The 26,535-nt window shown below is 44.7% G+C and overlaps 1 protein-coding gene across 6 annotated transcripts in view; it reads left to right on the forward strand.

The window, feature by feature from the left end:
• The window catches only part of pcdh11 (protocadherin 11), a 777,373-nt gene that overhangs the window by 388,454 nt on the left and 362,384 nt on the right, over positions 1-26,535 (forward strand). For 3 of the 6 annotated variants that reach the window (XM_038774323.1, XM_038774325.1, XM_038774327.1), the window contains exon 3: positions 7,529-7,582. The exons of the other annotated variants lie outside the window; for them this stretch is intronic. In XM_038774323.1, coding sequence (XP_038630251.1) covers positions 7,529-7,582 — 54 coding nt within the window. The remainder of the gene's footprint in view (positions 1-7,528; positions 7,583-26,535) is intronic. 6 annotated transcript variants of the gene reach the window in all.

Here is a 26,535-nt window from a genome sequence, read left to right on the forward strand (position 1 = left end):
CAAGGATGCCCACTGTCCCCGCTGCTGTTCGCACTAGCAATCGAACCGCTAGCAATCGCGCTCAGGGCAGCAAAAAATTGGAGGGGGATCCGAAGGGGAGGTAGAGAGCACAGAGTCTCACTCTATGCGGATGATCTGCTCCTCTATATCTCGGACCCACAAAGCAGCATGGACGGGATCATCGCGCTCCTGAAAGAGTTTGGAGCCTTCTCGGGCTACAAACTCAACATGAGCAAAAGTGAGATCTTCCCATTACACCCGCAAGGGGGGGGGGGGGCAGCACTAAAGGGGCTGCCGTTCAAACAAGCCCGACATAAATTCCGCTACCTGGGGATCCAAATAGCCCATGACTGGAAAGGGATCCACAAATGGAACCTCACCAGCCTGACGGAGGAAGTTAAAAAGGACCTGCAAAGATGGAACACACTCCCGCTCTCCCTCGCGGGGAGAGTTCAGACGATCAAAATGAACGTACTGCCCAGGTTCCTCTTCCTGTTTAGATCCATTCCGATCTACATCCCCAAGGCCTTTTTCAAAGCGCTGGACAAACTCATCATGGCGTTCGTATGGGGGGGTAAAAATGCTAGGATCCCAAAGAAGGTCTTACAAAAAACAAAAACCAGGGGAGGGTTAGCCCTCCCGAATCTACAACTCTACCACTGGGCAGCAACAGCCGAGCGAGTAAGGGGATGGATCCAGGAGCCAGAAGCTGAGTGGGTGCGTGCGGAGGAGGCCTCCTGCATGGGAACCTCCCTCCGGGCCCTCGCCACGGCAGCACTCCCATCCCCACCCAAAAAACACTCCAGCAGCCCAGTGGTGACAGCCACCCTCCAATCCTGGAACCAACTGCGGCAGCAACTTGGCCTGACCAAAATGTCGAACAGGGCTCCCATCTGCAACAACCATAGGTTCAAACCAGCACTGACCGACGCCACCTTCAAAAGGTGGAGGCAGGACGGGGGGACACTGACAGTCAGGGACCTGTACACGGACGACAGGATCGCAACACTGGACGAACTGACAGAGAAATTTCAGCTAGCTGGGGGGAACGAGCTACGGTACCTGCAGCTCAAAAACTTCCTACGAAAGGAGACAAGGACGTACCCACAACCGCCACGACAGACACTACTGGAAGACCTACTGGACGCAAGTATCCTAGAGAAAGGGAACTGTAGTGACATGTATGACCGACTGGTAGATAGGGACGACACCGTACTGGACGCAACAAGGAGGAAATGGGAGGACGACCTGGGGATGGAGATCGGGTGGGGACTCTGGAGCGAAGCACTGCATAGGGTCAACTCCACCTCCACGTGCGCAAGGCTCAGCCTGACGCAACTAAAAGTGGTACATAGAGCCCACTTAACAAGAACCCGTATGAGTAGGTTCTTCCCGGAGGTGGAAGACAGATGTGAACGGTGCCAAAGAGGCCCGGCCAACCACGCCCACATGTTCTGGTCCTGCCCCAGACTCGTGGAGTACTGGACAGCCTTCTTCGAGGTAATGTCCAAAGTGGTGGGAGTGAGGGTGGAGCCATGCCCGATAGTGGCGGTCTTCGGGGTTTCAGAACAGCCAGATCTATTCCTGGGGAGGAGGGCGGATGCCCTTGCCTTTGCCTCCCTGATCGCCCGCCGTAGAATCCTGTTTGGCTGGCGGTCAGCAGCACCGCCCAGAGCTGCGGACTGGCTGTCCGACCTCTCGGAATCTCTCCAAATGGAGAAAATCAAATTTGCCATCCGAGGGTCGGACGACGGCTTCCACAGAACGTGGGAGCCATTCATGCAACTGTTCCGGGACCTATTTGTGGCCAATGTACAAGAGGAAGAATAGTCGGGGGAAGGTAGCGGGAGGGGGGGGGGGGCTACAGGTTCGTTACGGGGGTTCGATGGCTAGCTAAGGCCCAAAACCAAGCTAAATAAACATGTTGAGGGGGGGGGGGGGGGGGGGGGGGGGGGCGCAGTTACTACTACGAAGATGCTTACCTGTAAATATGTGTGTTAATTTTTGCGTGTTTGTTTTTGTTTGTTTTTTTTTCTCTCTCCTAACAATTTGTAATTTGTTCAATATAAAATACGAAAACTGAATAAAAACATTTATAAAAAAAAAATTGGACATTTTGAATTCTCCCTCTGTGTGCGCAAACAGGCGCCGTAGTGTGGCGACTCAGGGATTTTCACAGTACCTACTTCTGACACTAATAAAGATTATTAAAAAAAGCCTGAAACCCTAATCTTGCATTCAAAATTACAGCTTGATTGGTCACGCAAACAGCAATAAAAGGTCGACTTATGTTAATCCAAATTTCAAGACAGGCCTGATAAACCTTAGCATAGACCGGTAGCATAGTGGTTATCACAATTGCTTCACAGCTCCAGGGTCCCAGGTTCGATTCCCGGCTTGGGTCACTGTCTGTGCGGAGTCTGCACGTTCTCCCCGTGTCTGAGTGGGTTCCCTCCGGGTGCTCCGGTTTCCTCCCACAGTTCAAAGATAAGCAGGTTAGGTGGATTGGCTATGCTAAATTGCCCTCAGTGTCCAAAATTGCCCTTAGTGTTGGGTAGAGTTGCTGGGTTATGGGGATGGGATGGAGGTGTGGGCTTGGGTGGGGTGCTCTTTCCAAGACTCGATGCCGAATGGCCTCCTTCTGCACTGTAAATTCTATGAATCTATGAATACAACAGCCTAGAATTTGACTTTTAGGTTTTGGAGCTCGTTGGCAGACATTTCATGGATACAGCAAAGGGTTCAGTGCCATATTGGGCTGTTAGCCTCATTTTCATAGAACTAGTAAGTTGCTTGCTCCATGCAATCACCACCAGATCACTGTTTTCAGGTCTGAACAATTTCAGGCCCAGAAGCTGGTCAACCAGCAACAAGCTATTTCGGGAAGTGTGTGGGTGTGTGTGTGTCTGGGGTGGGGGGTGGGGGGGGGGGGGGGGGGGGGGGGGGGGTGTGTAGGGTTCCATGATTCTTGGCTGTGTGTACCCCTGGGCAGCAGTGACCTGAATTATTTTTATGAGACCTAGTTCTCCTAGTCCATTTCTTTTTGTTCCTCTCTGATTGCAGCACGAGAAACATTGATCCAAACCTGCACTGTTGTACATTTATCTCCCCAAATAACAGTCAGTTGCTGGATATACGGCAGTGGACTCCAATTTGTATCCCAGTAGTAGGTTCTTTTAAAACTAGTTTTAAAAGTAACTGATGTAACAGTCTTAATGGGAATGTAAATTTACCAACTAATTTTCAGGGCTTTATTTTATTCATTCATGGGCACGACAGGAAGAATCCTATTGCCCATCCCTAATTGTCCTTGAGGAGATGGTAGTATGAGCCAATTCCTTGACAATTAAGTGGCTTGTTTTGGCATTATAGAGTGCAGCTAAGAGTCAACAATGGTTCTGGTGTCACAAATAGATTAGAGTAGATAAGGATCTTCTTGGTTCTTGTGATGCAGCATCCCTACCTTTAGGTCAGAGGCTCCAGGTCCGGACTTGTTGCCCAAGGAATATGCATTCATAATAATGCCAAACGTAATGTGGCCGTTCGCTGGCAGTTTTATTCTCTGGCCCTTCTGGCAGTGAACCCCTGCCTGCAGGTTTCCCAGTAGCGTGGAGTGGCTTTAATGGGAATTCCCATTGACAGCCGAGGGTGCAGACGCCTGTAATTGGTGCGTCATCTCCCGCTGCCGAGAAACACGCGGCTTGGTGGCTGGGAATCCCGCCCTTAATCCAAGCTTCATCATATCATAAACGATATGCTTTACTTCCCTGGGTGCACAGGCCTTTAGTGCTTTCTTATTGTTAAAATAGCCGATATATTATTGACTCTTGTATTTTACTATTAGCTTGGGTGTAGGTCACGGACAGTCGAATTATAGAACAGAAGATGCTATCTATGATGCGGCAGGAATGGTCAGACATCTCTTTAAAATGGGAATATGTGACGAGATTTAACTCTTTAAAAAATAAAATACCAGTCACTAATATTTAAAAATGATCTTACAAAAATCAACTGATTTTAATTCTCTTGCTCGCTTTTTCTTCCTCTCACCCTTTCACTGTAGTCACAGAGGTTTGCCGTACTAACCAAGGTATCTAATTCAAGTTAATTTCTCAGATATCAGTGGAAAGCTGTGTTCTTTCCTATTTCACAAGACTTTGTTTTCATAAGGAACTTCCACGATGACCTTGTTGAATATTTTTCCTCATCCCCACACAACAGTCACATTGTAGCTGTCAAAGATGTGTAGAAGGGGGACCTACCAACTTGATAAGTAGCGCCTTTCCTTGGATGAGCAAAGTGATCTGCTTGCCCTCAACTGTTCTGCAATGAAGTAGGAGCAATCTGTGGTCCTGCTAAAAATAAGCAGAACTTCATTCCCAACAAATTATATTATGTTCAATGCGCAATATGAAATTCAACAATCTGGCAGGGATATGATTGTTTCAATTGAAGGCTTTGACATAACAGCATAACTCTCACTACAACTTTAATCATAGCATACGTTGGCTGTAATGCACAAACTGGCTGGCTGCCAATAAACACATTTCAGCAAAGAGTTACACTAATGATATTTCTAACAATCATGTAACTTTTTACTGCTGATGGTTAATTTTATAATTCATCTACAATAACAATGATGTCCTGTTCTTTCCCACAGAGACTCCAATGAGGAACAAGTTGCATTGTTAACTTCCTTTGTGCTGTTCCTCGTATGTGTCCTCAAGTGCCACTGAGTAGATGAGTCACAGTGAAGAGTTCTGTTTCACCATGTTCTGTGCTTGGCGAATATGGCCCGAGTTTTAGTCAGCGAGCCTTGGTCAAGCCTTCCATTTACAGTATAAATATTTTTGAATAATTTTATTTAAGATATGTATGACATCCAGATTTCAAGTAAAATATTAAACAATAGAACTTGAAGAGTATAAAAGCTCAGGACACCCAACAAGGTAAATCCAAATGGCAATTTATTTTCTGCCAAAAGAACAGGCCACAGCGCGGCATACAGCACAAAGGTCCCAACCAGGGCTACCGATCATGCCGGTCCCAATCCAGGCCTGTTTGTATGAGGCAATTTCTACGAGCCCCAAGCTGGTGGGCCTCCGCCCATTAGCGGGGGAGATCGTATTCCACGAGCCCCACGGGTAGATCAATCATTTCATCCCTGTGCGTCTCATGAGGATTATTATAAAAAAAGAAGAAAAATCATGGAATGCAATGAGTGCTCTGCCCTAATATTTTGCAAGTTGAATAATGAGCCAGCATCCTGAGTAGGATATAAATTGTACGTCAATTTTTATCATTTAATGTGAGGTAAATTTCTAAGGTGCAGTATATCTTTGACTAGAAAGGGTTGATGGACAGAGTGTGAAGCGGTACTGATGAACCCGGTAGTGTGCCTCACCTCTGTGTACTTTTTGCGTAACATAATTAGGACAGAGTCACAAATGGTATTAAAATGATCCTACAGCAAAGTCTGGCCTCAGCAAACCAGATTGAGCACACAGCACAAAGCTAGGGCCTCTTTCTAAACAGTCATTCACAAATGAAAAATACTCTCAGCGAGCATACTGCTGAACGCCTTCTTTCCATCCACAAGTACGACCTTGAGCAACAGATGGCTCACAACGCTAACTCCCCCTTCCCACATCCACACTCAAAATCACTGTGCTTGCCTTATTCACCGTTCCAACTGAGCTCAACGCAGGCTCTCAGAATAATGAGAATCTTTTTGCCTCTATCCTTACTCTTGCACTTATAAAGCCAAAAGGTGCGATGGTCATTTTAATGGATTTCTCTACCTGTGCGAACTTATCACAAGACTACAGACTGATGAATGCAAATTTCAGACATTTCTAGAATGATTTTAAAGGAACTTATAGCCCAATATCTGGGAGGTAAAAGGCACAAATTAATGAAAAATATCTTGGAAGGGAGATAAGAAAGAACTTGCATTTAGATGCACATTTAATGTATAAAACATGTCGAATAGCTTTACAAAAGTGGAGATAAAATTGATAAAATGAATGAACAGCAAGCCTAGTTGGGGGATTTAGGAGACGTTTTGAAAAACTCGATCGAAAAAATAGATTATGAGAAAGGTGGAGGGAGAAATGGTTGGACAGAGTATAGAGATTTTAAGAAATCTACAAAGATTTTACATTCATTACTCTGGTTAATCACGAAGACGGGCTGGAGAGCCAAGTGGAACTAAAGTTTTGGAGTTTTCTGAAAATTGAACTGAAGATATTAGAACTATGCTACTGTATTTATATTATAACCACTTCAGATGTTTACATATAATACCAATTCCTGCTTTTAATTACTCTATGTTGCAGCTTGTGTAGTTGTTTTAATATTGCTATCTGTGAATATTTAGCTGGTATTGAATGAACAGGCCACTTCTATCTATAATATCCAGGTCAGCCTGCTATGTCAGTGGAAAACAAGTTGAAACCGTGGGCGGCATTCTCCATTTACCGCTTCCAGCGAGGACGGGGAATTTGGCGCTCAGTCAAATCTCCATTCACTGTAGCGGAAACGGAGAATCCCGCCGGCATGAAGGAACGGAGAATCAAAGTCCACTTCTTAAAGTGGTGCGGCCTTCACCAACTGCAGTGTCACTGGTTCCGTTACATTGGGATTTGCTGTCCAACAATATAACAAGATAGACATGGCAAGAAGAACTTTATATGTAAAATAATGAAAGGACTTGGGGAAACGTCTGTTCAAAGAAACAGTGAAAGCAGAGACAAAAACAGAATGTACTGGACAATCTCAACAGTTCTGACAGCATCTGTGGAGAGAAAAGGGAGCTAATGTTTCAAGTCTGGATGACTCCTTGCCTTTGTGAAAGCAGTGACATCTATATTAATTTGAAATCATTCAATCTACTTCCAAAGATCTATCACGATATATTTTACAGGGTAACATGGTGGCGCAGTAGGTTATCCCTATTGACTCACGGCACCGAGGTCCCAGGTTCGATCCCGGCTCTGGGTAACTGTCCATGTGGAGTTTGCACATTCTCCCCATGTTTGCGTGGGTTTCACCCGCACAAACCAAACCCAAACCAGCCTCTCCGAACAGGCGCCGGAATGTGGTGACTCGGGGCTTTCCACAGTAACTTCATTTGAACCTACTTGTGACAATAAGCCATTTTCATTTCTTTTTTAATTTTCATGTGCAGGCTAGGTGGATTGGCCATGCTAAATTGCCTCTTAATTGTAAAAATGAATTGGGCACACTAAATTTAAATATATATATATATTTTACCAATATACAAGAAAATAAATATTCTCCTTTGTTCATAATTTCATGAAGTAATAATTCACATCATGAATTATGTGTAGTTGGTGACAAATTCTCGTCTGTGTTTGAACACTCTTTGGGATTTAGGTGTGTACCGTGCAAACTCATACTCTGGGCTGAGACACCAATGAAATTGTGAGGGAATATTATGGTGTCAGAGGTATGGCTCTTGGTTAAGTGATTAAGCCAATGCCATCTTTTGTCTCCCATGGTTCAGGTGACCAACAAAGAACCGTTGTCAATATTTCAAGAAGAACAAGGAATTCTCCTGGTAAGGGGCCAATATTTTACTTTCAATGTCACCATCAAAACTGATATAGTCATTCATCTCATTGCTGATTGTGGGATGTTGTTGGCACAGAAAGATTACAGTATTTCTCTATAGAATCACTGGATTTCAAAAATATTTCATTGTGTGGAATGTTTAGTGAGAAGCAGCTATATAAATACAAATAGTAATATCATTATTCTAAACTATATTGAAGTGGGTTATTTTTGCCGTCTGATTAAATCAGAATGGCTGATCACCTTTTATGAAAAAGATGTCGCTTTAAAAAAAGTTGTTTCATTTCATCAAATTGCGAACATTCACTCAAGATTGTTCCAAATTAATACACTTCAATAAATTTTCCACTTAACTGAATAACAGAGTTTTCTTAAACTAAATATAAATCTCCTCAGAAGTTGGCAAATGTGTTTATTTAAATCTAATTAACAATGAAATGTGCTCTGTGTGTGTTGCTATATTTATCTCACATGTCTAGTAACTGAGTTCTACCTTATTGCAGTGGGTGAAGGTTGCAAGTTAATTAGATCAGGGAGACAGGAAGGAGTGAATAAAAATGTTTCAAATGTTAATTCCAAAGAATCACAGGTTTATCAGCTGCCGTTCAGTTAACAGGTTTTAGCCCAAGACTAAATCTGGTCCTTGTTTCTCCCAGCATTTCTATTCGAACATAGTTGTATTTGGGTGAGGAACATTAAAAAAAACATGTAAAGTTCTAAAATCAGCTTAAACCACTCAGTTTAACGAATCCATCTTTCAGGCCAATTGGTTCAGCTATTCATTTGTTCCTTCTCTCCAGCAATTAACACATGGGTTGTCTTTAGAACCAATTCCAATCATTTGTTTCAATGTTTTTTTTTCGGGGGATTGATTCCAGGTGCGACTTGTGAGGTGGGGTTATGTCTCGTACCTTAATTCCCAACTACCCACCTTTGACTGCCACTTTCCTCTGAGTGAAATGGGATTATGGAATCTTCTTAGCTCAGTTGGCTAGATTGCTAGTATTTGAAAATGATGATGTCAACTGCATGAGTTCAAACCCCATACTAACTGTGATAGTTGATAGAAGTCTGCCTCCTCACGTTAGACTATTGTTGCAGAGTGGTGCCTCCCGAGTTATATATAAGCAATTATCTCTCTAATGGAGAGACATGTGGTCCTTTGCAGACTATGGTAATTACCTTAATTTACCCTCCATATGCTATAAATTTTTACTAGTGTTGGTCTGTTGTGAGCCTGGGGAAGACCACACACGGACAGTTATAATTTTCAGCAGTTTACAATTCGCACTTCTTTTAAAAATATGAACATATGAATGAGAAAGAAAAGCAACAGCATCACAATTAGCTCGTCTTTTATGAGGATTGTAATTGCATCCTACGAACCAAGTATCATTGAGAACATACATTAGGCAATCCTTTGGCAGTATTCGTCTACATTGCTGATGTCGGGATAATCTTGGTATCCAATAGAGACCCTACTAATAATTGTGTGCTGACATAAACTCAATGTAAATCATTTTTCTGGTGTATACATTCAACCATTATTCTAGTTTGCACATTCCTCTTCGAGGTGTCTTGATGATTTGGTAGGTTGGGTTACGGCGATAAAGGGGATATAGTGTAGGCATGGGGCTTGGGAAGGGTGCTCTTTCCAAGAGGTGGTGTAGACTCGATGGGCTGAATGGCCTCCTTTTACACTGTAAATTCTATGATTTTATGAGACCATTTGTAATGATCATTTTAAAGGGCAGCATGGTAGCATTGTGGATAGAACAAATGCTTCACAGCTCCAGGTCCCAGGTTCGATTCTGGCTTGGGTCACTGTCTGTGCGGAGTCTGCACGTCCTCCCCGTGTGTGCGTGGGTTTCCTCCGGATCCTCCGGTTTCCTCCCACAGTCCAAAGATGTTGAGGTTAGGTGGATTGGCCATGATAAATTGCCCTTAGTGTCCAAAATTGCCCTTAGTGTTGGGTGGAGTTACTGGGTTATGGGAATAGGGTGGAGGTGTTGACCTTGGGTAGGGTGCTCTTTCCAAGAGCTGGTGCAGACTCGATGGGCTGAATGGGCCCCTTCTGCACTGTAAATTCTATGAAATCTATAAATTCTATGAAATCTATGACTCAAAGTCATGTATCTACATCTTGATATACATGTGGAAAAATGGTTTTGCTGCTCACTTGTACAACCCAGTCAGGAATGATTGTGCTACTACAACTATGATTTTAATAAGGCAGGTCTGGGTTGACTTTTACGTTTGTACCAGGCGCCTGACTGAAGGGAGCTGTTTGGAACATAAATACAGAGTCAGAGTGTGGGACTTGGCACCTTGAAGTGTTGCTTCCCTTTTCCCACCCTCCTGAGTCTTGGGCACTCCTGGTGGTCTGTCTCCAGGTTAAAGAGGCCACAATCCCTTGGCCATTTCAATCCATACCTGAACTGGCTGTTCGCTTCCTGCCATCCTTGTGTGAACTCACCTCTGTCGTCTTTTGGAGCCCAGAGTCGGCCATTCAGGTAAGAATGAGATCCCCAGAGAGCAACCTGCCCTGTTCCTGTCGTGGTTGGAGCCTAAAGCATCCAAATACTGCTAAGTTATTGTCACCCATGCTGTGACCCCTTTAATTAGAAATCCTTCCACTGACAGAATAGACTTGCAATCCCGCCTCTGTGATTGGTCAGGGAATCTCGAGGCTTAATGCTGATGCTGTTGCCCCAGAAAAAGAGCCTCAGCAAAATACACCAATTCGGAAACCGAGTTCCTGACCCCAAAATGCTTGTACTGTTCCAGCAGGAAAGAAGTGGCCAAGATTCCACTGGCTAGCTCTGTTTGTCTCTTAACAGTGGATGTGGCCTGCTGCCAAGTATTTATCGCATTTTGTTTTTATAAGCTGATTTTTGAAATTTTTCTTCAAAATATGTTGGACTTAGTTTGTGTGTCAAGTATTCTCAATTCGATTGAGAAGATGATTTATTTCAGAATATAGGGATTCCAGATATTAGCATGGATAGAGGATTATTTGGCCAACAGGAAGTAGAGAGTAGAGATAAATAGGCCATTTTTGGGTTGGCAAGCAGTAACTAGTGGAGTGCCACAGGGATGACACAATGGCAGGTATGAAAGCGAGGTGTCAGAGGGCATTATCCAAATGGAGTGAGAGACTGCAGAACTCTAGGGTGCAGAGATCTTTGGCTGAATCGTAACAAGTTGGTATGTAGGTAAAACAAGTGTAGGCAAATGGAACATTGGCATTTATTGCGCGGAGAATCGACTATTAAAAGCAAATTTGTTGCAGCTATACAGGGCCTTAGGTATTTGAATTACTGTGTGAAACGTTTGCTTGCTTACTTTGGAAAGGGCACAATTGCATTAGAGGCAGTTCAGAGAAGGTTCACTCGACTGATTCTTAATCTTATGGGGAAAGGTTGAAACAGTTGGGTTTATTATTAGACTTTTCTTTTTAAACTTCCAATTTGGCATGGCCAATACATCTACCCTGCACGTCGTTGGGCTGTGGGGGTGAGACCCACACAGACATGGGGAGAATGTACAAACTAGACACAGACAGTGACCCGGGGCCAGGATTGAACCCGGGATACCAGGATGCGCCATAAGGCAGCAGCTAGCCTCTGTGCCACCATGCCTCCCCATGCCCACTGGACTTTGGAGATTCTGGAGGGACTTGACAGGGTGGCTGTGAGGATCTTTCCCCTCATGAAGGAATCTAGAACACAGAGTCACAGTTCAAGACTGAGGGAAAGATAATTTTTTTTCTCCAAGGGTCGCTCGTGCTGAATTATTTCCCTCAGAAACCAGTTGAGATTGGGCTATTGAATATAGCCACAGCTGAGGTAGATAGATTTGATCAATTGGGAAATCAACGATCATGAGGGCCAGATAGGAAAGTAGAGTTGAAGCTACAATCGGATCAACCATGAACAAATAGACTGGCAGAGCTAAAATGACGGAATGGCCCCCTCCTCCTTCCGATTCTTGTGCACCTATATTTCTATTTTAACAAATTTCCCCGCTCACGTTCGAGGGGCCAAATGGCCTACTCCTGCTCCAATGCTCCTGCTATGATTGTAGAGTGCGATTTACCATCCATGCCTCGCCAAAATCGGGACAGGATGCAATCGGTAGATCACAGGAGAGGCCTCTCCTGGGATTCCTGATAATTGTTGTGCCTCGTGTCATCTACCCAGATTTTGTGGGACATTGCGCTTTGGTCCCCCCCCCCCCCCCCCCCTCCCCCCCAAATGGGCGGGTTCCAGACTTGCATAGCTAAGTGAAACCCACCTAATTATACCTACGCCGGATCAAACCGGCACCCGGCATCTACTGTCTCCTTGTCTCTTTTCGGAGGATGTTTTTGAGCTCGTTCCCCCTGGCTAGCTGGAATTTCTCCGTCAGTTCGTCCAGTGTTGCGATCCTGCCGTCCGTATATAGGTCCCTGACTGTCAATGTCCCTCCGTACTGTCCCCACTTTTTAAAGGTGGCGTCAGTCAGTGCTTGTGTGAACCTATAATTGTTGCAGATGGGAGCTTTGTCGACATTTTCGTCAGGCCAAATTGCTGCCGTAGTTGATTCCAGGACTGGAGGGTGGCTATCATCACCGGGCTGCTGGAGTATTCTTTGGGTGGGGATGGGAGTGCAGCCATGGTGAGGGCCCGGAGGGAGGTCCCCTTACAGGAGTCCTCCTCCAAGTGCACCACTTGACTTCTGGCTCCTTGATCTATCCACATATTCGCTCGGCTGCCGCCGCCCAGAAGTAGAATTGTAGGTTTGGGAGGGCTAGCCTCCCACTAGATCTTGTTTTTTGTGGGAGCTTCTTTGGGATCCTGGCATTCTTCCCCCATACGAATGGCATGATTAGTTTGTCTAGTGCTTTAAAAAAGGCCTTGGGAATGTAGATCGGGATAGATCTAAGTAGGAAGATTTAAGTGGGCAGTACGTTCATTTTGTTCGCCTGGATTCTCCCCGCAAGGGAGAGAGGGAGTGTGTCCATCTTTGCAGGTCCTTTTTGACTTCCTCTGTCAGACTGGTGAGGTTCCATTTGTTTCCACATGTTTCCAGTCATGGGCTATTTGGATCCCCAGGTCGCGAATTTGTGTCGGGCTTGTTTAAACGGCATGTCCATTTGTGCTCCCCCACTTCCTTGTGGGTGTACCAGGAAGATCTCGCTTTTGCTCATGTTGGGTTTGTAGCCTGAGAAGGCACCAAACTATTTCAGGAGCATAATGATTCCGTCCATGCTGCTTTGTGGGTCCTCTGCATAGAGTGAGACTCTATGCTCTCTGCTTCCTCTTCAGATCCCCCTCCAGTTTTTTGCTGCTCTGAGAGTGATCTCTAGAGCGAACAGCAGCGGGGGCAGTGGGCATCCTTGTCTGGTGCCCCTGTGCAACTAGAAGTATCAGGAGTTGGTGTTGTTTGTCCGTACGATCGCCATGGGAGCGTTGTATAGGAGCTTTACCCAGGAGGTGACCCTGTTCCAAGCTCCAGTACCTCGATGAGGTATTTCCATTTGACCCTGTTGAAGGCCTTTTCTGCGTCCAGGGAGACAATCACCGCTGGTGTTCTCTCCCCGGAGGGGGTCATTATCAGGTTCAGCAGGCGTCTGATGTTCGAGGTTAGCTGTCTACCTTTGACAAAGCCCGTCTGGTCCTCTGCGACCACCTCTGGTACGCGGACTTTTAGCCTTTTGGCTAGGATTTTGGACAGTATTTTGGCATCTGCATTTAGCAGTGAGATAGGTCTGTATGACCCACATTCCGTTGCGTCTTTATCTTTCTTAGGTATCAGCGAGATTGAGGCCTGTGCTAGTGTCGGTGACAGTCTGCCCCATGCCAGCGAGTCTGTGAACATCTCTCGCAGGTGCGGGGCCAGTGCTGTCTCAAATTATTTGTAGAAGTCCGCCGGGAACCCATCTGGTCCTGCCACATTCCCCACCTGCATGGAGCTAATGCTGTCCTCGATCTCTCCCAGTGCTAGTGGTGCTCCCAGCCCCCATTTTCTGCCGTCCCCCACAACTGGCATGTCTAGTCCATCAAGGAACCATTTCATCCCGGACTCCACTGTTGGGGGCTCTGAGGTATACAGCCCTTGGCAGAAGGCCTCAAAGGTTTTATTGATCTTTTATGGTTCTGTTTCTAATGTGCCTCAGGTACCCCTGATTTATGAATTTTCTCTGGTGGCTGCCTGCTTTCACAGCTGGTGTGCCAACAGGCGGCTGGCTTTGTCTCCGTGTTCGTATAGGGTCCCCCGGAGTTGGTACACTGCTTTCCCAGTGGAGAGCAGATCAAAGTTCCTTTGTAGCTCTTTCCTCTCCACCAGGAGCTCTACGATTGAGGCCTTGGAGTATTTATGATCTACCTCCAGTACGGCCTTATCATTTTTTGACAGCTTTATCAAATTTCCTTTCAGCCTCCTTTTCTCTGAGGAAAACAATCCTAACTTCTCTTTATCATCAAACTGAAGTTCCTTATCCCAGGAACCATTCTTGTGAATCTTTTTTGCACTCTCTCCAATGCCTTCACATCATTCCTAAAGTGCGGCACCCAGAACCGAATGCAGTATTCCAGCTAAGGCCGAATGAGTGAGTAATATAAGTTCAACATTTTACTGTCTTCCCCTATTAATAAAGCTCAGGATACTGTAAGTTTTATTAACTATTCTCTCTGTAGTATAAGGGTCTGGCACATAAAGGGTTAACATGGGACTGAGTGTACACAGTTATATAAGAGAACACATGACCCGCTCTTGGGGATCATTGTATTGTTTACCAGAGCCAGATGTGAAAGGAAGCATGTAGACAGCTGCTAACTTGGACCTTTACGGATATAGTTACTGTTGAACTACCTAAGACTATGAATACTTTTGTAGGACCTACCAAACTACACACTACACATTACAACACTCAACCTGTCATACCACCTTCAATGACTGATGCACCCAGGTTCCTCTGCTCCTGCACCCCTTTTAGAATTGTCCCCAATATTTTATCCTCTCTTTCCATGCTCATTCTACCAAAATGAATCACTTTGCATTTCTCTGCATTAAGTGATATATGCCACCTGTCAGTCCGTTCCATCAACTTGTCTATGTCCTTGCAAAGTTCTACGATCTTCTCCACACAGTTCATAATGCTTCTGAATTTTGTATCATCTTCAAACTTTGGAATTGTGTCCTGTACACCAAAGTCAAGGTCATTCATATATATCAGGAAAAGCAAGGGTCCAACACTGAGAACCGTACTACAAATCTTACCCATGTTGTTACTGGCCCTTTTATTCCATGAGCTGTAATTTTGATCACAAGTATGTTGTGCGGCATTATATCAAACGCCTTTTGGAAGTCAACAGTATGCCATCTTCAACCATTTCAAAAAAATTGCGGAAAATTAGTTAAACATGATTTTCCCTTAAGTTATCTATTCTAGTTTTCTTAATAAACCTGCATTTGTCCATGCAACTATTAGCTTTGTCCTGAATTATCGTTTCCATACATTTCCCCACCACCAACATCGAACTGTCTGAGCTGTAGTTGCTGGGCAATTCTTCAATCCTCTGACACCACCACAAGTCTAAATAAGACTGAAAAAGTATGCAGTGCCTCCCCAATTTCCATTCACCCTTCTCATAAAATCCTTGGATGTAATTCAAACAGTCCCAGTGCCTTAAAATGTAAGTACAGATAATCTATCCAATCCTCCTCCTTAACAATTTCAAAACTTCCAAGTGTCTGAGTTGCTTCTTCTTTTACCATGACTTGGGTAGCATCTTCTCCCTTGGTAAAGATAGTACAAGGGTGGTAAAACGAGGAGTAACAATGATGAGGGACCAGAAAGGGAATTTACACATGGAAGCATGTGTAACATTTCATTTCAACATTTCATTTCATACCTCAGCTACACCCTCTGCTTCCATGTGTAAATTCCCTTTCTGGTCCCTCATCATTGTTACTCCTCCTTTTACCACCCTTGTACTATTTATATGCCGGAGGTCTTTGGAATTCCCTTTTATGTTAGCTGCCTGTCTCTTTCATGCCCCATCTTTGCTTCTTCACCTCCTAACTGAACCTTCCATATTCCGACTAGTTCTCTATTCAAAGGCAGAATCGTAGCATTTTGTTTTCACATTTTCAGTCAGTTGCACAGACCAGTTTTGTCTCCAGATCGCAAGCTTCTCTGAGAAAAACAATGATTGGGTGTGAATTTTTGCACCAGTGGCTGTACTTACATTTTCGCCCCAGAGGGATCCCCTCAACCGAATCTTGTTTTTTAAAAGCTGTTAGCTGTTGTAAAGGTTTTAAAATTCAGTGAGGAAGGGTATCATGTGGGGGGGGGGGGGGGGGGGGGGGAGGGTCGATGAGAGGAGGGGAGCTGGGTAATGATATTGAAACTGATTAAATACCATTTCAATTAGATTCTAGCCCTTTGTGGGTGTGAAACTTGTGAGATCACTGGCGAGGGGTGGGGGGAAAAAAAATCAGGAAACGCAATCTCTCTGGAGAGAATTGCGTTTCCTAATTCTTTCTGGATTTTACGCCTGTGTTGGCGTTCTTGATGACGACGGACGTGGGCTGAAAATCGCCTCCGTAGTTTCTACCTAACACAGGTCATATGCATAATTTTTATTTTTTAATCTTAATTTCTATCTCTGTTGTCATCCACGGAGCTCTGGATTGGTTTGCTCTGCCTTCCCTTTTCGAGAAGTGTACCTTGACTGTCACGAATGATCTCTTCTTTGAAGGTAGCCCATTGATCAGTTACTATTTCTCCTGCTAACCTTTGACCAATTTATTCGGTCCAGATCCGTTCTCAGCCCATTGAAGCTAGCTTTCCCCCAGTTGATATTGCTCACTCTGGATTGTTCTTTGCCCTTTTGCATAGGTCAGCATGGACCTTATGATACAACAATCACTTGATATAATTGCCTGAAACAAGTTGAGAAAAACAGCTGAAAACAGTTCTGAATTCTATTTTATAAAAATCAGCAAGACAATTGCTGATTGCTGCTTGTTTTTTTTTCTTATGTTGTCTTTGGTTCCTCAGTAAATTATGCGTTACTTATTCCTACAATGATAGTGATGGTCTGTCTTCTTTTGGGGGTTAGAACATAGAACAGTACAGCACAGAACAGGCCCTTCGGCCCTCGATGTTGTGCCGAGCCATGATCACCCTACTCAAACCCACGTATCCACCCTATACCCGTAACCCAACAACCCCCCCCCTTAACCTTACTTTTTATTAGGACACTACGGGCAATTTAGCATGGCCAATCCACCTAACCCGCACATCTTTGGACTGTGGGAGGAAACCGGAGCACCCGGAGGAAACCCACGCACACAGGGGGAGGACGTGCAGACTCCACACAGACAGTGACCCAGCCGGGAATCGAACCTGGGACCCTGGAGCTGTGAAGCATTTATGCTAACCACCATGCTACCCTGCTGCCCCTACTACCGGTTGAGGTTTGAAGGCCTCTACACAGGCAAAGCCTGTAGACCAAGTTGTGGCTAAAAACCAGTCAACCTCTTCTCACATCTATCGATAAAAATGTCACAATGCTAGGAAAACAGTTTGTATCAATCAATAGATTCCAGAAGGGTATAGCATTGTTTTTGAATAGGCTGTAGAAGAGGCAGTGTGTTTTTCTTTTATATATTCCATATTGGTTCATTTGTTCTTTAGAAAACCTTTTACACATAAAGCCAGAGGTGGTGATACTAAATGTCAAATAAATGTTTTGTCTCTTCATACAAAGCTGTTTCCCCGACATTGAAGAGAATGGGATGGCAAGTTTTGTTAAGGCTCAATGGGCTGTATCATTACTTCCCTTTATTCTACCAACCTGCGACAGCTGTGTGACTCTTCCCAGAGAAACTAAGCTACAGATTCCAGCACCTCTGTTGTTGCACTTTTTAAAGTGAGAGTGGGAGGGGGGATATTTTTTTCACCTCTTAGGACTGAATGAGAGGTTGTGACCTTTCCCACCAAAATGTTTTCCATCAGCGCAAACTACTTGATGACTCTGAGAAAACCAGATGGAGATAAATCATTCTTTGCTTGAGTAATCAGTTGTGTGGCCTGTGCCCAAAGGGCAGCCAATTCTGAGAAGCTCAGCAGGCTAAAATAATAAGCTGGGAGTCGCTCATAAAAATAAATCCCTGGATAGTCTTTCTCACTCTCTTCAGGTAACTCAGTTGTGCAGGCAGTGGATTTCAGCAAACTGTATAGCACCATTTTCCGAAGCAAAGCCGTGACACATCTGAGCATCAAGTTAATCCGTTGTTTGTCGTATCAGCTCCATACATTTTAATGTCCTGGTTTCTTTTCTGCTTCCTTGCATGCGTAAGTGGGGGGGGGGGGGGGGGGGGGAGAGTGTGCTGGTGATGAAAGGGGGAAGAGTCAAATCAAATTTATAAACTGAGAAACCTGACATGCAAATCATTAATGCGCGGCTGCTCCTTGTTAACAATCTCCCTTTAAGGGCATTTAGATCCAAATGCGCGCCGCAATCTGATGTTCGGAACTCTAGCTCTACTTCCCTTAAGATCAAAAGATGTCAGTATCACCTTGCTGTTGCTGAAGCTTTTTTGCAGCAAGCTTTTGAATTTTTAAGACTGCAGTGGAGATTTCCTCCCCAGGGTGTCTATGTATAGGTGCTGGCACAAATTGTAGTGACACAAAAGGACATTGCCACAACCTGATTAGCGCAAACAACCGGAAGTTTTCTTTTTGCTTTGCCAACAGAAGAATTTGATTGAATTGGTTAAATAGACCAAATTGATTCATCGGTCAACAAAAGTGAGGGGAAGAAAAGGTAATAACGAGGAATATTTATTTGAGGAGAACCACCAATGATGAGAACAGCTTCGCCGATAAATAGATTTTAATTCCATTAGACTTATAAAGCTATCTTCCTTGGATGTGCACTCATCTATTCCTGTTTTCTGAGTGTGTCATGCAATGATGAATCGTAGACACTTCTTTGATAATGTCTCAGGTCTTCATGTCATGATTTCATGATGTTGCCCAGACAAGAATGTTGCTTCTTCTTTGTAGAACAATATGGATAGTAATCTCTCACTTTTAACTGCCACATTTACACTGATCAGCTGATATTAGAAATGGCCATAAAGGACCCAAGAAGAGAACCATACAGAAGTGATAAAACATCTGTTCCCTTAAAGCTTTTATTTTTATTTGGTTTTTATCGAGAAAACTAACTGCTGGTGTGTTATTAACAGTAGGCCTCAGCCGAGGGAGGCATTGACAATTAACAAAGGGTCACGAGTATAAAACAGAAGAGCTATCTGCCCTTAGAGCTACTAAGCTTCTGTTAGAAAACAACAGGGCTATTCATGAATTTGGGCACGCGTGAGAGTAGTGATATCTAATCATCTCCCTTAAGCTTCAATGAAGGTGAAAATTGGGAGATGTCTAATTCGTGGCTCATCCACGAAAACCCACTTTTCACCATTACTGTATTCACTATTGTCGAACGTACTCCTTTAAGATGCTCAGAGGACATGTTGGCTGCACATATATTGCAATGACTGATTGGCTTTCTTTTAAGAAAAGATTTTTACACCATCTGTGATCAAGTGACATATTGAAGTGTGACTATTGATAGATGAGTGTATGGAACATGATTACATGCTAGAGGCAAAACGTCTTGATTATACTCCAACAACTAGTTGCACATAAGAGTGTTTTATTTAATTTGAAGGGTTTTGACAGGATGAGTAGAAGAAGACCTTCCTCCAGTTGAGGAGTCAGGGACAAGGGCACACTTGAAACCCTTTGTAGTACATTGTTGTATGCAAATGGGTGCACTACATAACAACAATGATTGCAGCTCGAAGCAATTCGTTGCATGAAGCGATGCTTCTCAGAGGCATAATGAAGTGCTTGTCACATTAAGTCATTTTTTCTTAAGCATTTTTCCACAGAAAAATATTGGGAAATGAGTGAATGTTAAAGGCGGTGTATTAATATTCACACACATACAAAAATGCAACCCAGTGGGAAGTGATTAAAATGATACTGAGCTCCGCTTTGAAATTATCTCACTTATCACAAGAGGGCGCATGAGGGAATGGCAAGTTGTGTGCCAAGTGTACACTGGAGAGCCCAGCTGCTATGGGCAGCAAGTGTGAGATACCAGAGATGCCACAAAAGTGACACCCATGCTCTTCTGCCATGGAGTGTCTTCTCCACTGAAAACTCCGGCATGTTCAGCACTGAAGGGTTCAATGGGCAGAAGTGTAACCATCCAGATTATAATCCAGTGCACTGACCTGCATTGATGAGTGTCCATATACTATAAATTATAAGCCAGTCGGCTCATGTAGATGTGTTTGTGGGATTCCCCCGGTGCCCGGGACCTAATGGCCTCGCCTGAGAGACCTCGCCAGGGCACCATTTAGTACTGGTTGCCACAAATGTGGACTAGTCGTAATGGCACCTTGGGAATGGGGGGGGGGGGGGGGGGGGGGGGTGAACGCCAGTAGAGACCCCCAGGTGGTCAGGGACTTGGCACCTTGGCATTGCCAGCCTGGCACGCTGTGTGCCACCCTGGAAGAGCAGCCGCTGAGAAACATCCTGCCAAATGTGCTCAAAACCGGACATTGATATTTTCGGTTGAATTGCACCCATCATCTCCAATATTGTGCAGAAAATAAAAAATATACTGGATGGCCAAAGAACAAAGAACAAATAAAATTACAGCACAGGAACAGGCCCTTCGGCCCTCCCAGCCAGCGCCAATCCAGATCCTTTATCTAAACCTGTTGCCTATTTTCCAAGGATCTACTTCCCTCTGTTCCCCACCCGTTCATATATCTATCTAGATGCATCTTAAATGATGCTATCGTGCCCGCCTCTACCACCTCTGCTGGCAAAGCTTTCCAGGCACCCACCACCCTCTGCGTAAAAAACTTTCCACGCACATCTCCCTTAAACTTTCCCCCTCTCACCTTGAAATCGTAACCCCTTGTAATTGACACCCCCACTCTTGGAAAAGGCTTGTTGCTATCCACCCTGTCCATACCTCTTATAATTTTGTCGACCTCAATGAGGTCCCCCCTCAACCTCTGTCTTTCCAATGAAAACAATCCTAATCTACTCAACCTTTCTTCATAGCTAGCACCCTCCATAACAGGCAACATCCTGGTGAACCTCCTCTGCACCCTCTCTAAAGCATTCACATCTTTCTGGTAATGTGGCGACCTGAACTGCAAGCAGTATTCCAAATGTGGCCTAACCAAAGTCCTATACAACTGTAATATGACCTGCCGACTCTTGTACTCAATACCCCGTCCGATGAAGGCAAGCATGCTGTATGCCTTCTTGACCACTCTATTGACCTGCGTTGCCACCTTCAGGGTACAATGGACCTAAACTCCCAGATCTCTCTGTACATCAATTTTCCCCAGGACTCTTACATTGACCGTATAGTCCGCTCTTGAATTGGATCTTCCAAAATGCATCACCTCGCATTTTCCTGGATTGAACTCCATCTGCCATTTCTCTGCCCAACCTCCAATCTATCTATATTTTGCTGTATTCTCTGACAGTCCCCCTCGCTATCTGCAACTCCACCAATCTTAGTTTCATCTGCAAACTTGCTAATCAGACCACCTATACCTTCGTCCAGATCATTTATGTATATAACAAACAACAGTGGTCCGAACATGAATCCCTGTGGAAAACCACTAGTCACGCTTCTCCATTTTGAGACACTCCATTCCACCACTACACTCTGTCTCTTGTTGCCCAGCCATTTCTTTATCCATCTAGCTAGTACACCCTGAACCCCATGCGACTTCACTTTTTCTCTGAACCTGCCATGGGAAACTTTATCAAATGCCTTACTGTACTCCATATATATGACATCTACAGCCCTTCCCTCATCAATTAACTTAGTCACTTCCTCAAAGAATTCTATTAGGTTTGTAAGACATGACCGTCCCTGCACAAAACCATGCTGTCTATCGCTGATAAGTCTATTTTCATCCAAATGTGAATAGATTCTATCCCTCAGTATCTTCTCCAACAGTTTGCCTACCACTGACGTCAAGCTCACAGGCCTATAATTCCCTGGATTATCCCTGCTAGCTTTCTTAAACAAAGGGACAACATTAGCAATTCTCCAGTCCTCCGGGATCTCACCCGTGCTCAAGGATGCTGCAAAGATATCTGTTAAGGCCCCAGCTATTTTGTCCCTTGCTTCCCTCAGTTACCTGGGATAGATCCCATCTGGACCTGGGGACTTGTCCACCTTAATGCCTTTTAGAATACCCAAAGCTTCCTCCTTCTTTCTGCCGACTTGACCTAGAGTATTTAAACATCCATCCCTAACCTCAACATCCATCATGTCCCTCTCCTTTGAGACTGATGCAAAGTACTCATTAAGAATCTCACCCATTTCCTCTCACTCCACGCATAAATTCCCTTTTTTGTCTTTGAGTGGGCCAATCCTTTCTCTAGTTACCCTCTTACTCCTTATATACGAATAAAAGGCTTTGGGATTTTTCTTAACCCTGTTAGCCAAAGATATTTCATGACCCCTTTAGCCCTCTTTATTGCACGTTTGAGATTTGTCCTGCTTTCCCAATATTCCTCCAAAGCTTCATCAGTTTTAAGTCGCCTAGATCTTATGTATGCTTCCTTTTTCACACTTAGCTAGTCTCACAATTCCACCCGTCATCCATGGTTCCCTAATCTTGCCATTTCTATCCCTCATTTTCACAGGACATGTCTGTCCTGCACTCTAATCAACCTTTCCTTAAAAGACTCCCACATTTCAAATGTGGATTTACCCTTAAACAGCTGCTCCCAATCCACATTCCCTAGCTCCTGCCGAATTTTGTAATACTTGGCCTTTCCTCAATTTAGCACTCTTCCTTTTGGACCTCTACTTCATGCTCGCTTTTGAGAGGCCTGTAGTAAAGTCCCAACAATGTTACTGCACCCTTCCTATTTCTTAGCTCCACCCATATTGCCTCAGTGCTCGAATCCTCCATCGTGCCCTCCTTAATCACAGCTGTGGTATCATCTCTGACCAGTAATGCAACTCCTCCACCCCTTTTACCTCCCTCTCTATCCCTCCTGAAGCATCTATACCCTGGGATATTTAGTTGCCAGTCTTGCCCTTCCCTCAACCAAGTCTCAGTAATAGCAATGACATCATATTCCCAGGTACAAATCCAAGCCCTAAGTTCATCTGCCTTACCTGCTACACTTCTCGCATTAAAACAAATGCACCTCAGACCACCTGTCCCTTTGTGTTCATCATCTCTTCCCTGGCTACTCTTCCCCTTAGTCACAATGAGTTTATTATCTAGTACCTTACTAGCTTTAGTTGCTGCCTCTTTACTGACCTCTAACTTCCTAATCTGGTTCCCATCCCCCTGCCACATTAGTTTAAAACCTCCCCAACAGCGTTAGCAAGAGCACCCCCTAGAACATTGTTTCCAGTCCTGCCCAGGTGTAGACCATCCAATTTGTAATGGTCCCACCACTCCCAGAACCGGTTCCAATGTCCAAAAAATCTGAACCCCTCCCTCCTGCACCATCTCTCAAGCCACGTATTCATTCTGACAGTTCTTGCATTTCTACGCTGACTGTCTCATGGCACTTGTAGCAATCCTGAGATTACTACCTTTGAGGTCCTACTTTTTAACTTTTCTCCTAACTCCCTAAATTCTGATTGTAGGACCTCATCCCATTTTTTACCTATAATCGTTGGTGCCTATATGCACCACGACACATGGCTGTTCACATTCCCCCTTCAGCATGTCCTGCAGCCGATCTGAGACATCCCTGATCCATGCATCCAGGAGGCAACGTACCATTTGGGAGTCTCGTTTTCGACCACAGAAACGCCTGTCTACTCCCCTTACGATTGAATCCCCTATGACTATAGCATTGCCAGTCTTTTTCCCGCCCTTCTTTGCAGCAGAGCCAGCCACAGTGCCATGAGTCTGGCAACTACTGCCTTCCCCTGATGAGTCATCTCCCCAACAGTATCCAGAACGGTATACCTATTTTTGAGGGAGATGACCGCAGGGGGGACCTGCACTGCCTTCCTGCTCTTTCTCTGCCTTTCGGTCACCCATTCCCTGTCTCCCTCACCAATCCTAATCTGCAGTGTGACCAACTCACTGAACGTACTATCCACGACCTCCTCAGCATCGGGGATGCTCCAAAGTGAGTCCACCTGCAGCTCCAGAGCTGTCATATGGTCTAAGAGGAGCTGCAGCTGGACACACTTCCCGCACATGAAGGAGTCAGAGGCATCGGCTGCATCCCTGAACTCTCACATTGAGCACGAGGAGCACAACACGGGTCTGGGATCTCCTGCCATTTTTACCCTTTACCTTAACTGATTACAAATATACTATCAAATAATGAATAAGTGAAAGGAATAAGGATTTTACTTACCAATCACAATACTTACCGACACACAAAGAGTTACATTTCTCCCAGCTACTTCTAATTGGAGCACTTTCCTTACCAGCCAATCAGGTCACTGCTTTGCTGTGATGTCACTCTCCAAATTTATCCCCAAAGACCCTGTGGCCGCTGTTTAAGCAGCGAAGCAGCTAGTTTAAATACTCACTGCTCGACTCTGTAGCTCCGCCCACTCCAACAGTTGAATTCACGCCAAAAAGACTCGAATCTGCGAAGCAGCTAGTTTGAATACTTACCGCTCGACTGTGTAGCTCCGCCCACTCCAACAGCTAAATTCCCGCCGAAATGAGGACGTCTATCACTGCTGGAGAAAAATGGCAACACTGTGGTATGGTACATCTTCGAGCTATTTCCTGCACCTACCCTCGATGTTCCACCAAACTGTTCCTTGACAATGGACATGCATCTGGCATCTTGTACACACACTGGCCTTCATCTGCCACTATATTTATAAGTCCCACAAGCACGCTTTGCACTTAGCTCTCTGCATCTCAGCTCATTTACACAAATAAATACACCAATGTTGAAGACAACCTATTGACAGGAGGAGATGAAGGCAGGTGGGTGGAGAATGTGGAGCATAAACACCAGCATGGACCTAATGCGCTGAATAATCTGTTTCTATGCTGTGATTTCTATGTGACTTTGTGTCTGCCTCCAGCTACACTATAATAGTGTAAGGCATCCTTTCACTAGATGAGCATATGACTAGCTGTAAGTGAATCAAATGAACTTATCAATATCTGGGAGAAGCTTCAAGAGTAACATTACTTGATGTCAGATAGTGAAATTCTGAAAGAAAATATTATAAATAGAGCTCAAAATAGAATTTCTTTCAGAACATCCATACCGTAGTCTGTGGTTAGTGCAGGCCAATTTAGCTAAATGTTTATCAACAATGGACTCATTGCTCAAGAAGAAATCTTGTATCAGCAACAAATCTCTCTGATTAACCTTTGATACCAACGACTGATATAGCAAAATTGAGGCTCCTCGGTTGCTGTGTGCAAGATGGGTTAAATGTTTCCCTCTGTTGCCCACCTAAAGTATGATGAACCTAAGGCTAAAGGGGATGAGCAGTGATGCTTTCAGAAAGAAAGTTTGTTAAATATCCTTCCTCCGTCTCCTCCAATCAGGTACAATGCCCAAAGAGCCTATTAGTGACCATGGACTTCCACGGGACTGATCAGTGTTAATCATTCGCAAAGTACTGAAGTCGCTTACCATTGACTTCTGCAGTATGGCCCATCAGGAAACTCTCCCACTCTTACTGCCTACACCATTGGGCACATGGGAGAAATGTACAGGTTCAGAATCAACCTGTTCACCCACGTTATGAACACATTTCATGTGGCATCAAGGCCCAGTGCAGGACTTGTTACCACTGCACTACACAACCTCCCTGTTAAACAGACAAGAAATAAAAATAGAACTCCAAGAAATGACTGGCTCACAGTAAAACATGTCAGAAAGAATTTCATTGTCATGATAAAAAAGTGCGTGGGATTCAAAATAGTACCAGGCGCAATGGGAAATTGAGTTACTGTATGTACGATCTCCTTGACAACAGCAATGCAATTTAGAAGCCAAAAGATTCTAAGAAATCAGACAACATCTGCCATTTGTACTTAGTCAGGTGTATATAGGGCTGGATTCTCCACGGCATTGGGATCTCCGCAACCAGTGCTGGAGTATCCAGCGTCAAGCAGAAAATGCCGATCCCATTCCGATGCTCCGGCCCCCTGCTGGTGTTGGGATTGAGGTTCACACACACATAAGCGGGAGGATACAAATCGTTCATTAAGACCCATTTGTATCCTACTACTGGGCCAAGAACCATATTGTCTGGGCCTGCATGATTCACCGGTCCTCTGACCTGGGAATCACGGGAGCGGGAATTGGTGCAGGTCTTGACAAATGTGGCCCTGACATGGTGGACTTCACATTGTTCCAAAGGGTAACTCTTTAAATTTCAGAAACTAACAGAAAGCACATAACTCTCTTTGATGTGGTCCAGGAGCTGTCAATCATAGCTTGATGTTTTTAACATTGCAGTTAGTTTCACAGCTGACTACGTCAAAGTCACTCAAGCATTAAGTAGGATGAATAAAACAGTGCAGTCAGCTGTGTTTGTGTGAAAGCTGCAATCACAGACTAGAGAAAGCTATTTCACAGGTGTGGCATCATGTGCCTGAGCCAGCAGGTGTATTGCAAAGGTGTGTTTTAAAGTAGTGGGGCCCCCCCCAACAGGGGCCAGCATGGCGCTGGAGCAGTTCACAACGCTCCAGCTTCACTTCCTGACACGAAATGGGGGCGGCGGCCACCCGCGCATGCGCAGTGGCGACGTGCAAACCCGTGCATGCGCGGTATCTTTACGGAACGCGCCGGCCCTAACACAACACGGTGCGGGGGTTCTGGGGACGGACGCGCAACAAAGTAGGCCTGGGGGGGTGGGGGGAGAG

This window comes from Scyliorhinus canicula, chromosome 17, assembly GCF_902713615.1.
Source record: "Scyliorhinus canicula chromosome 17, sScyCan1.1, whole genome shotgun sequence".
Taxonomy (NCBI): domain Eukaryota; kingdom Metazoa; phylum Chordata; class Chondrichthyes; order Carcharhiniformes; family Scyliorhinidae; genus Scyliorhinus; species Scyliorhinus canicula.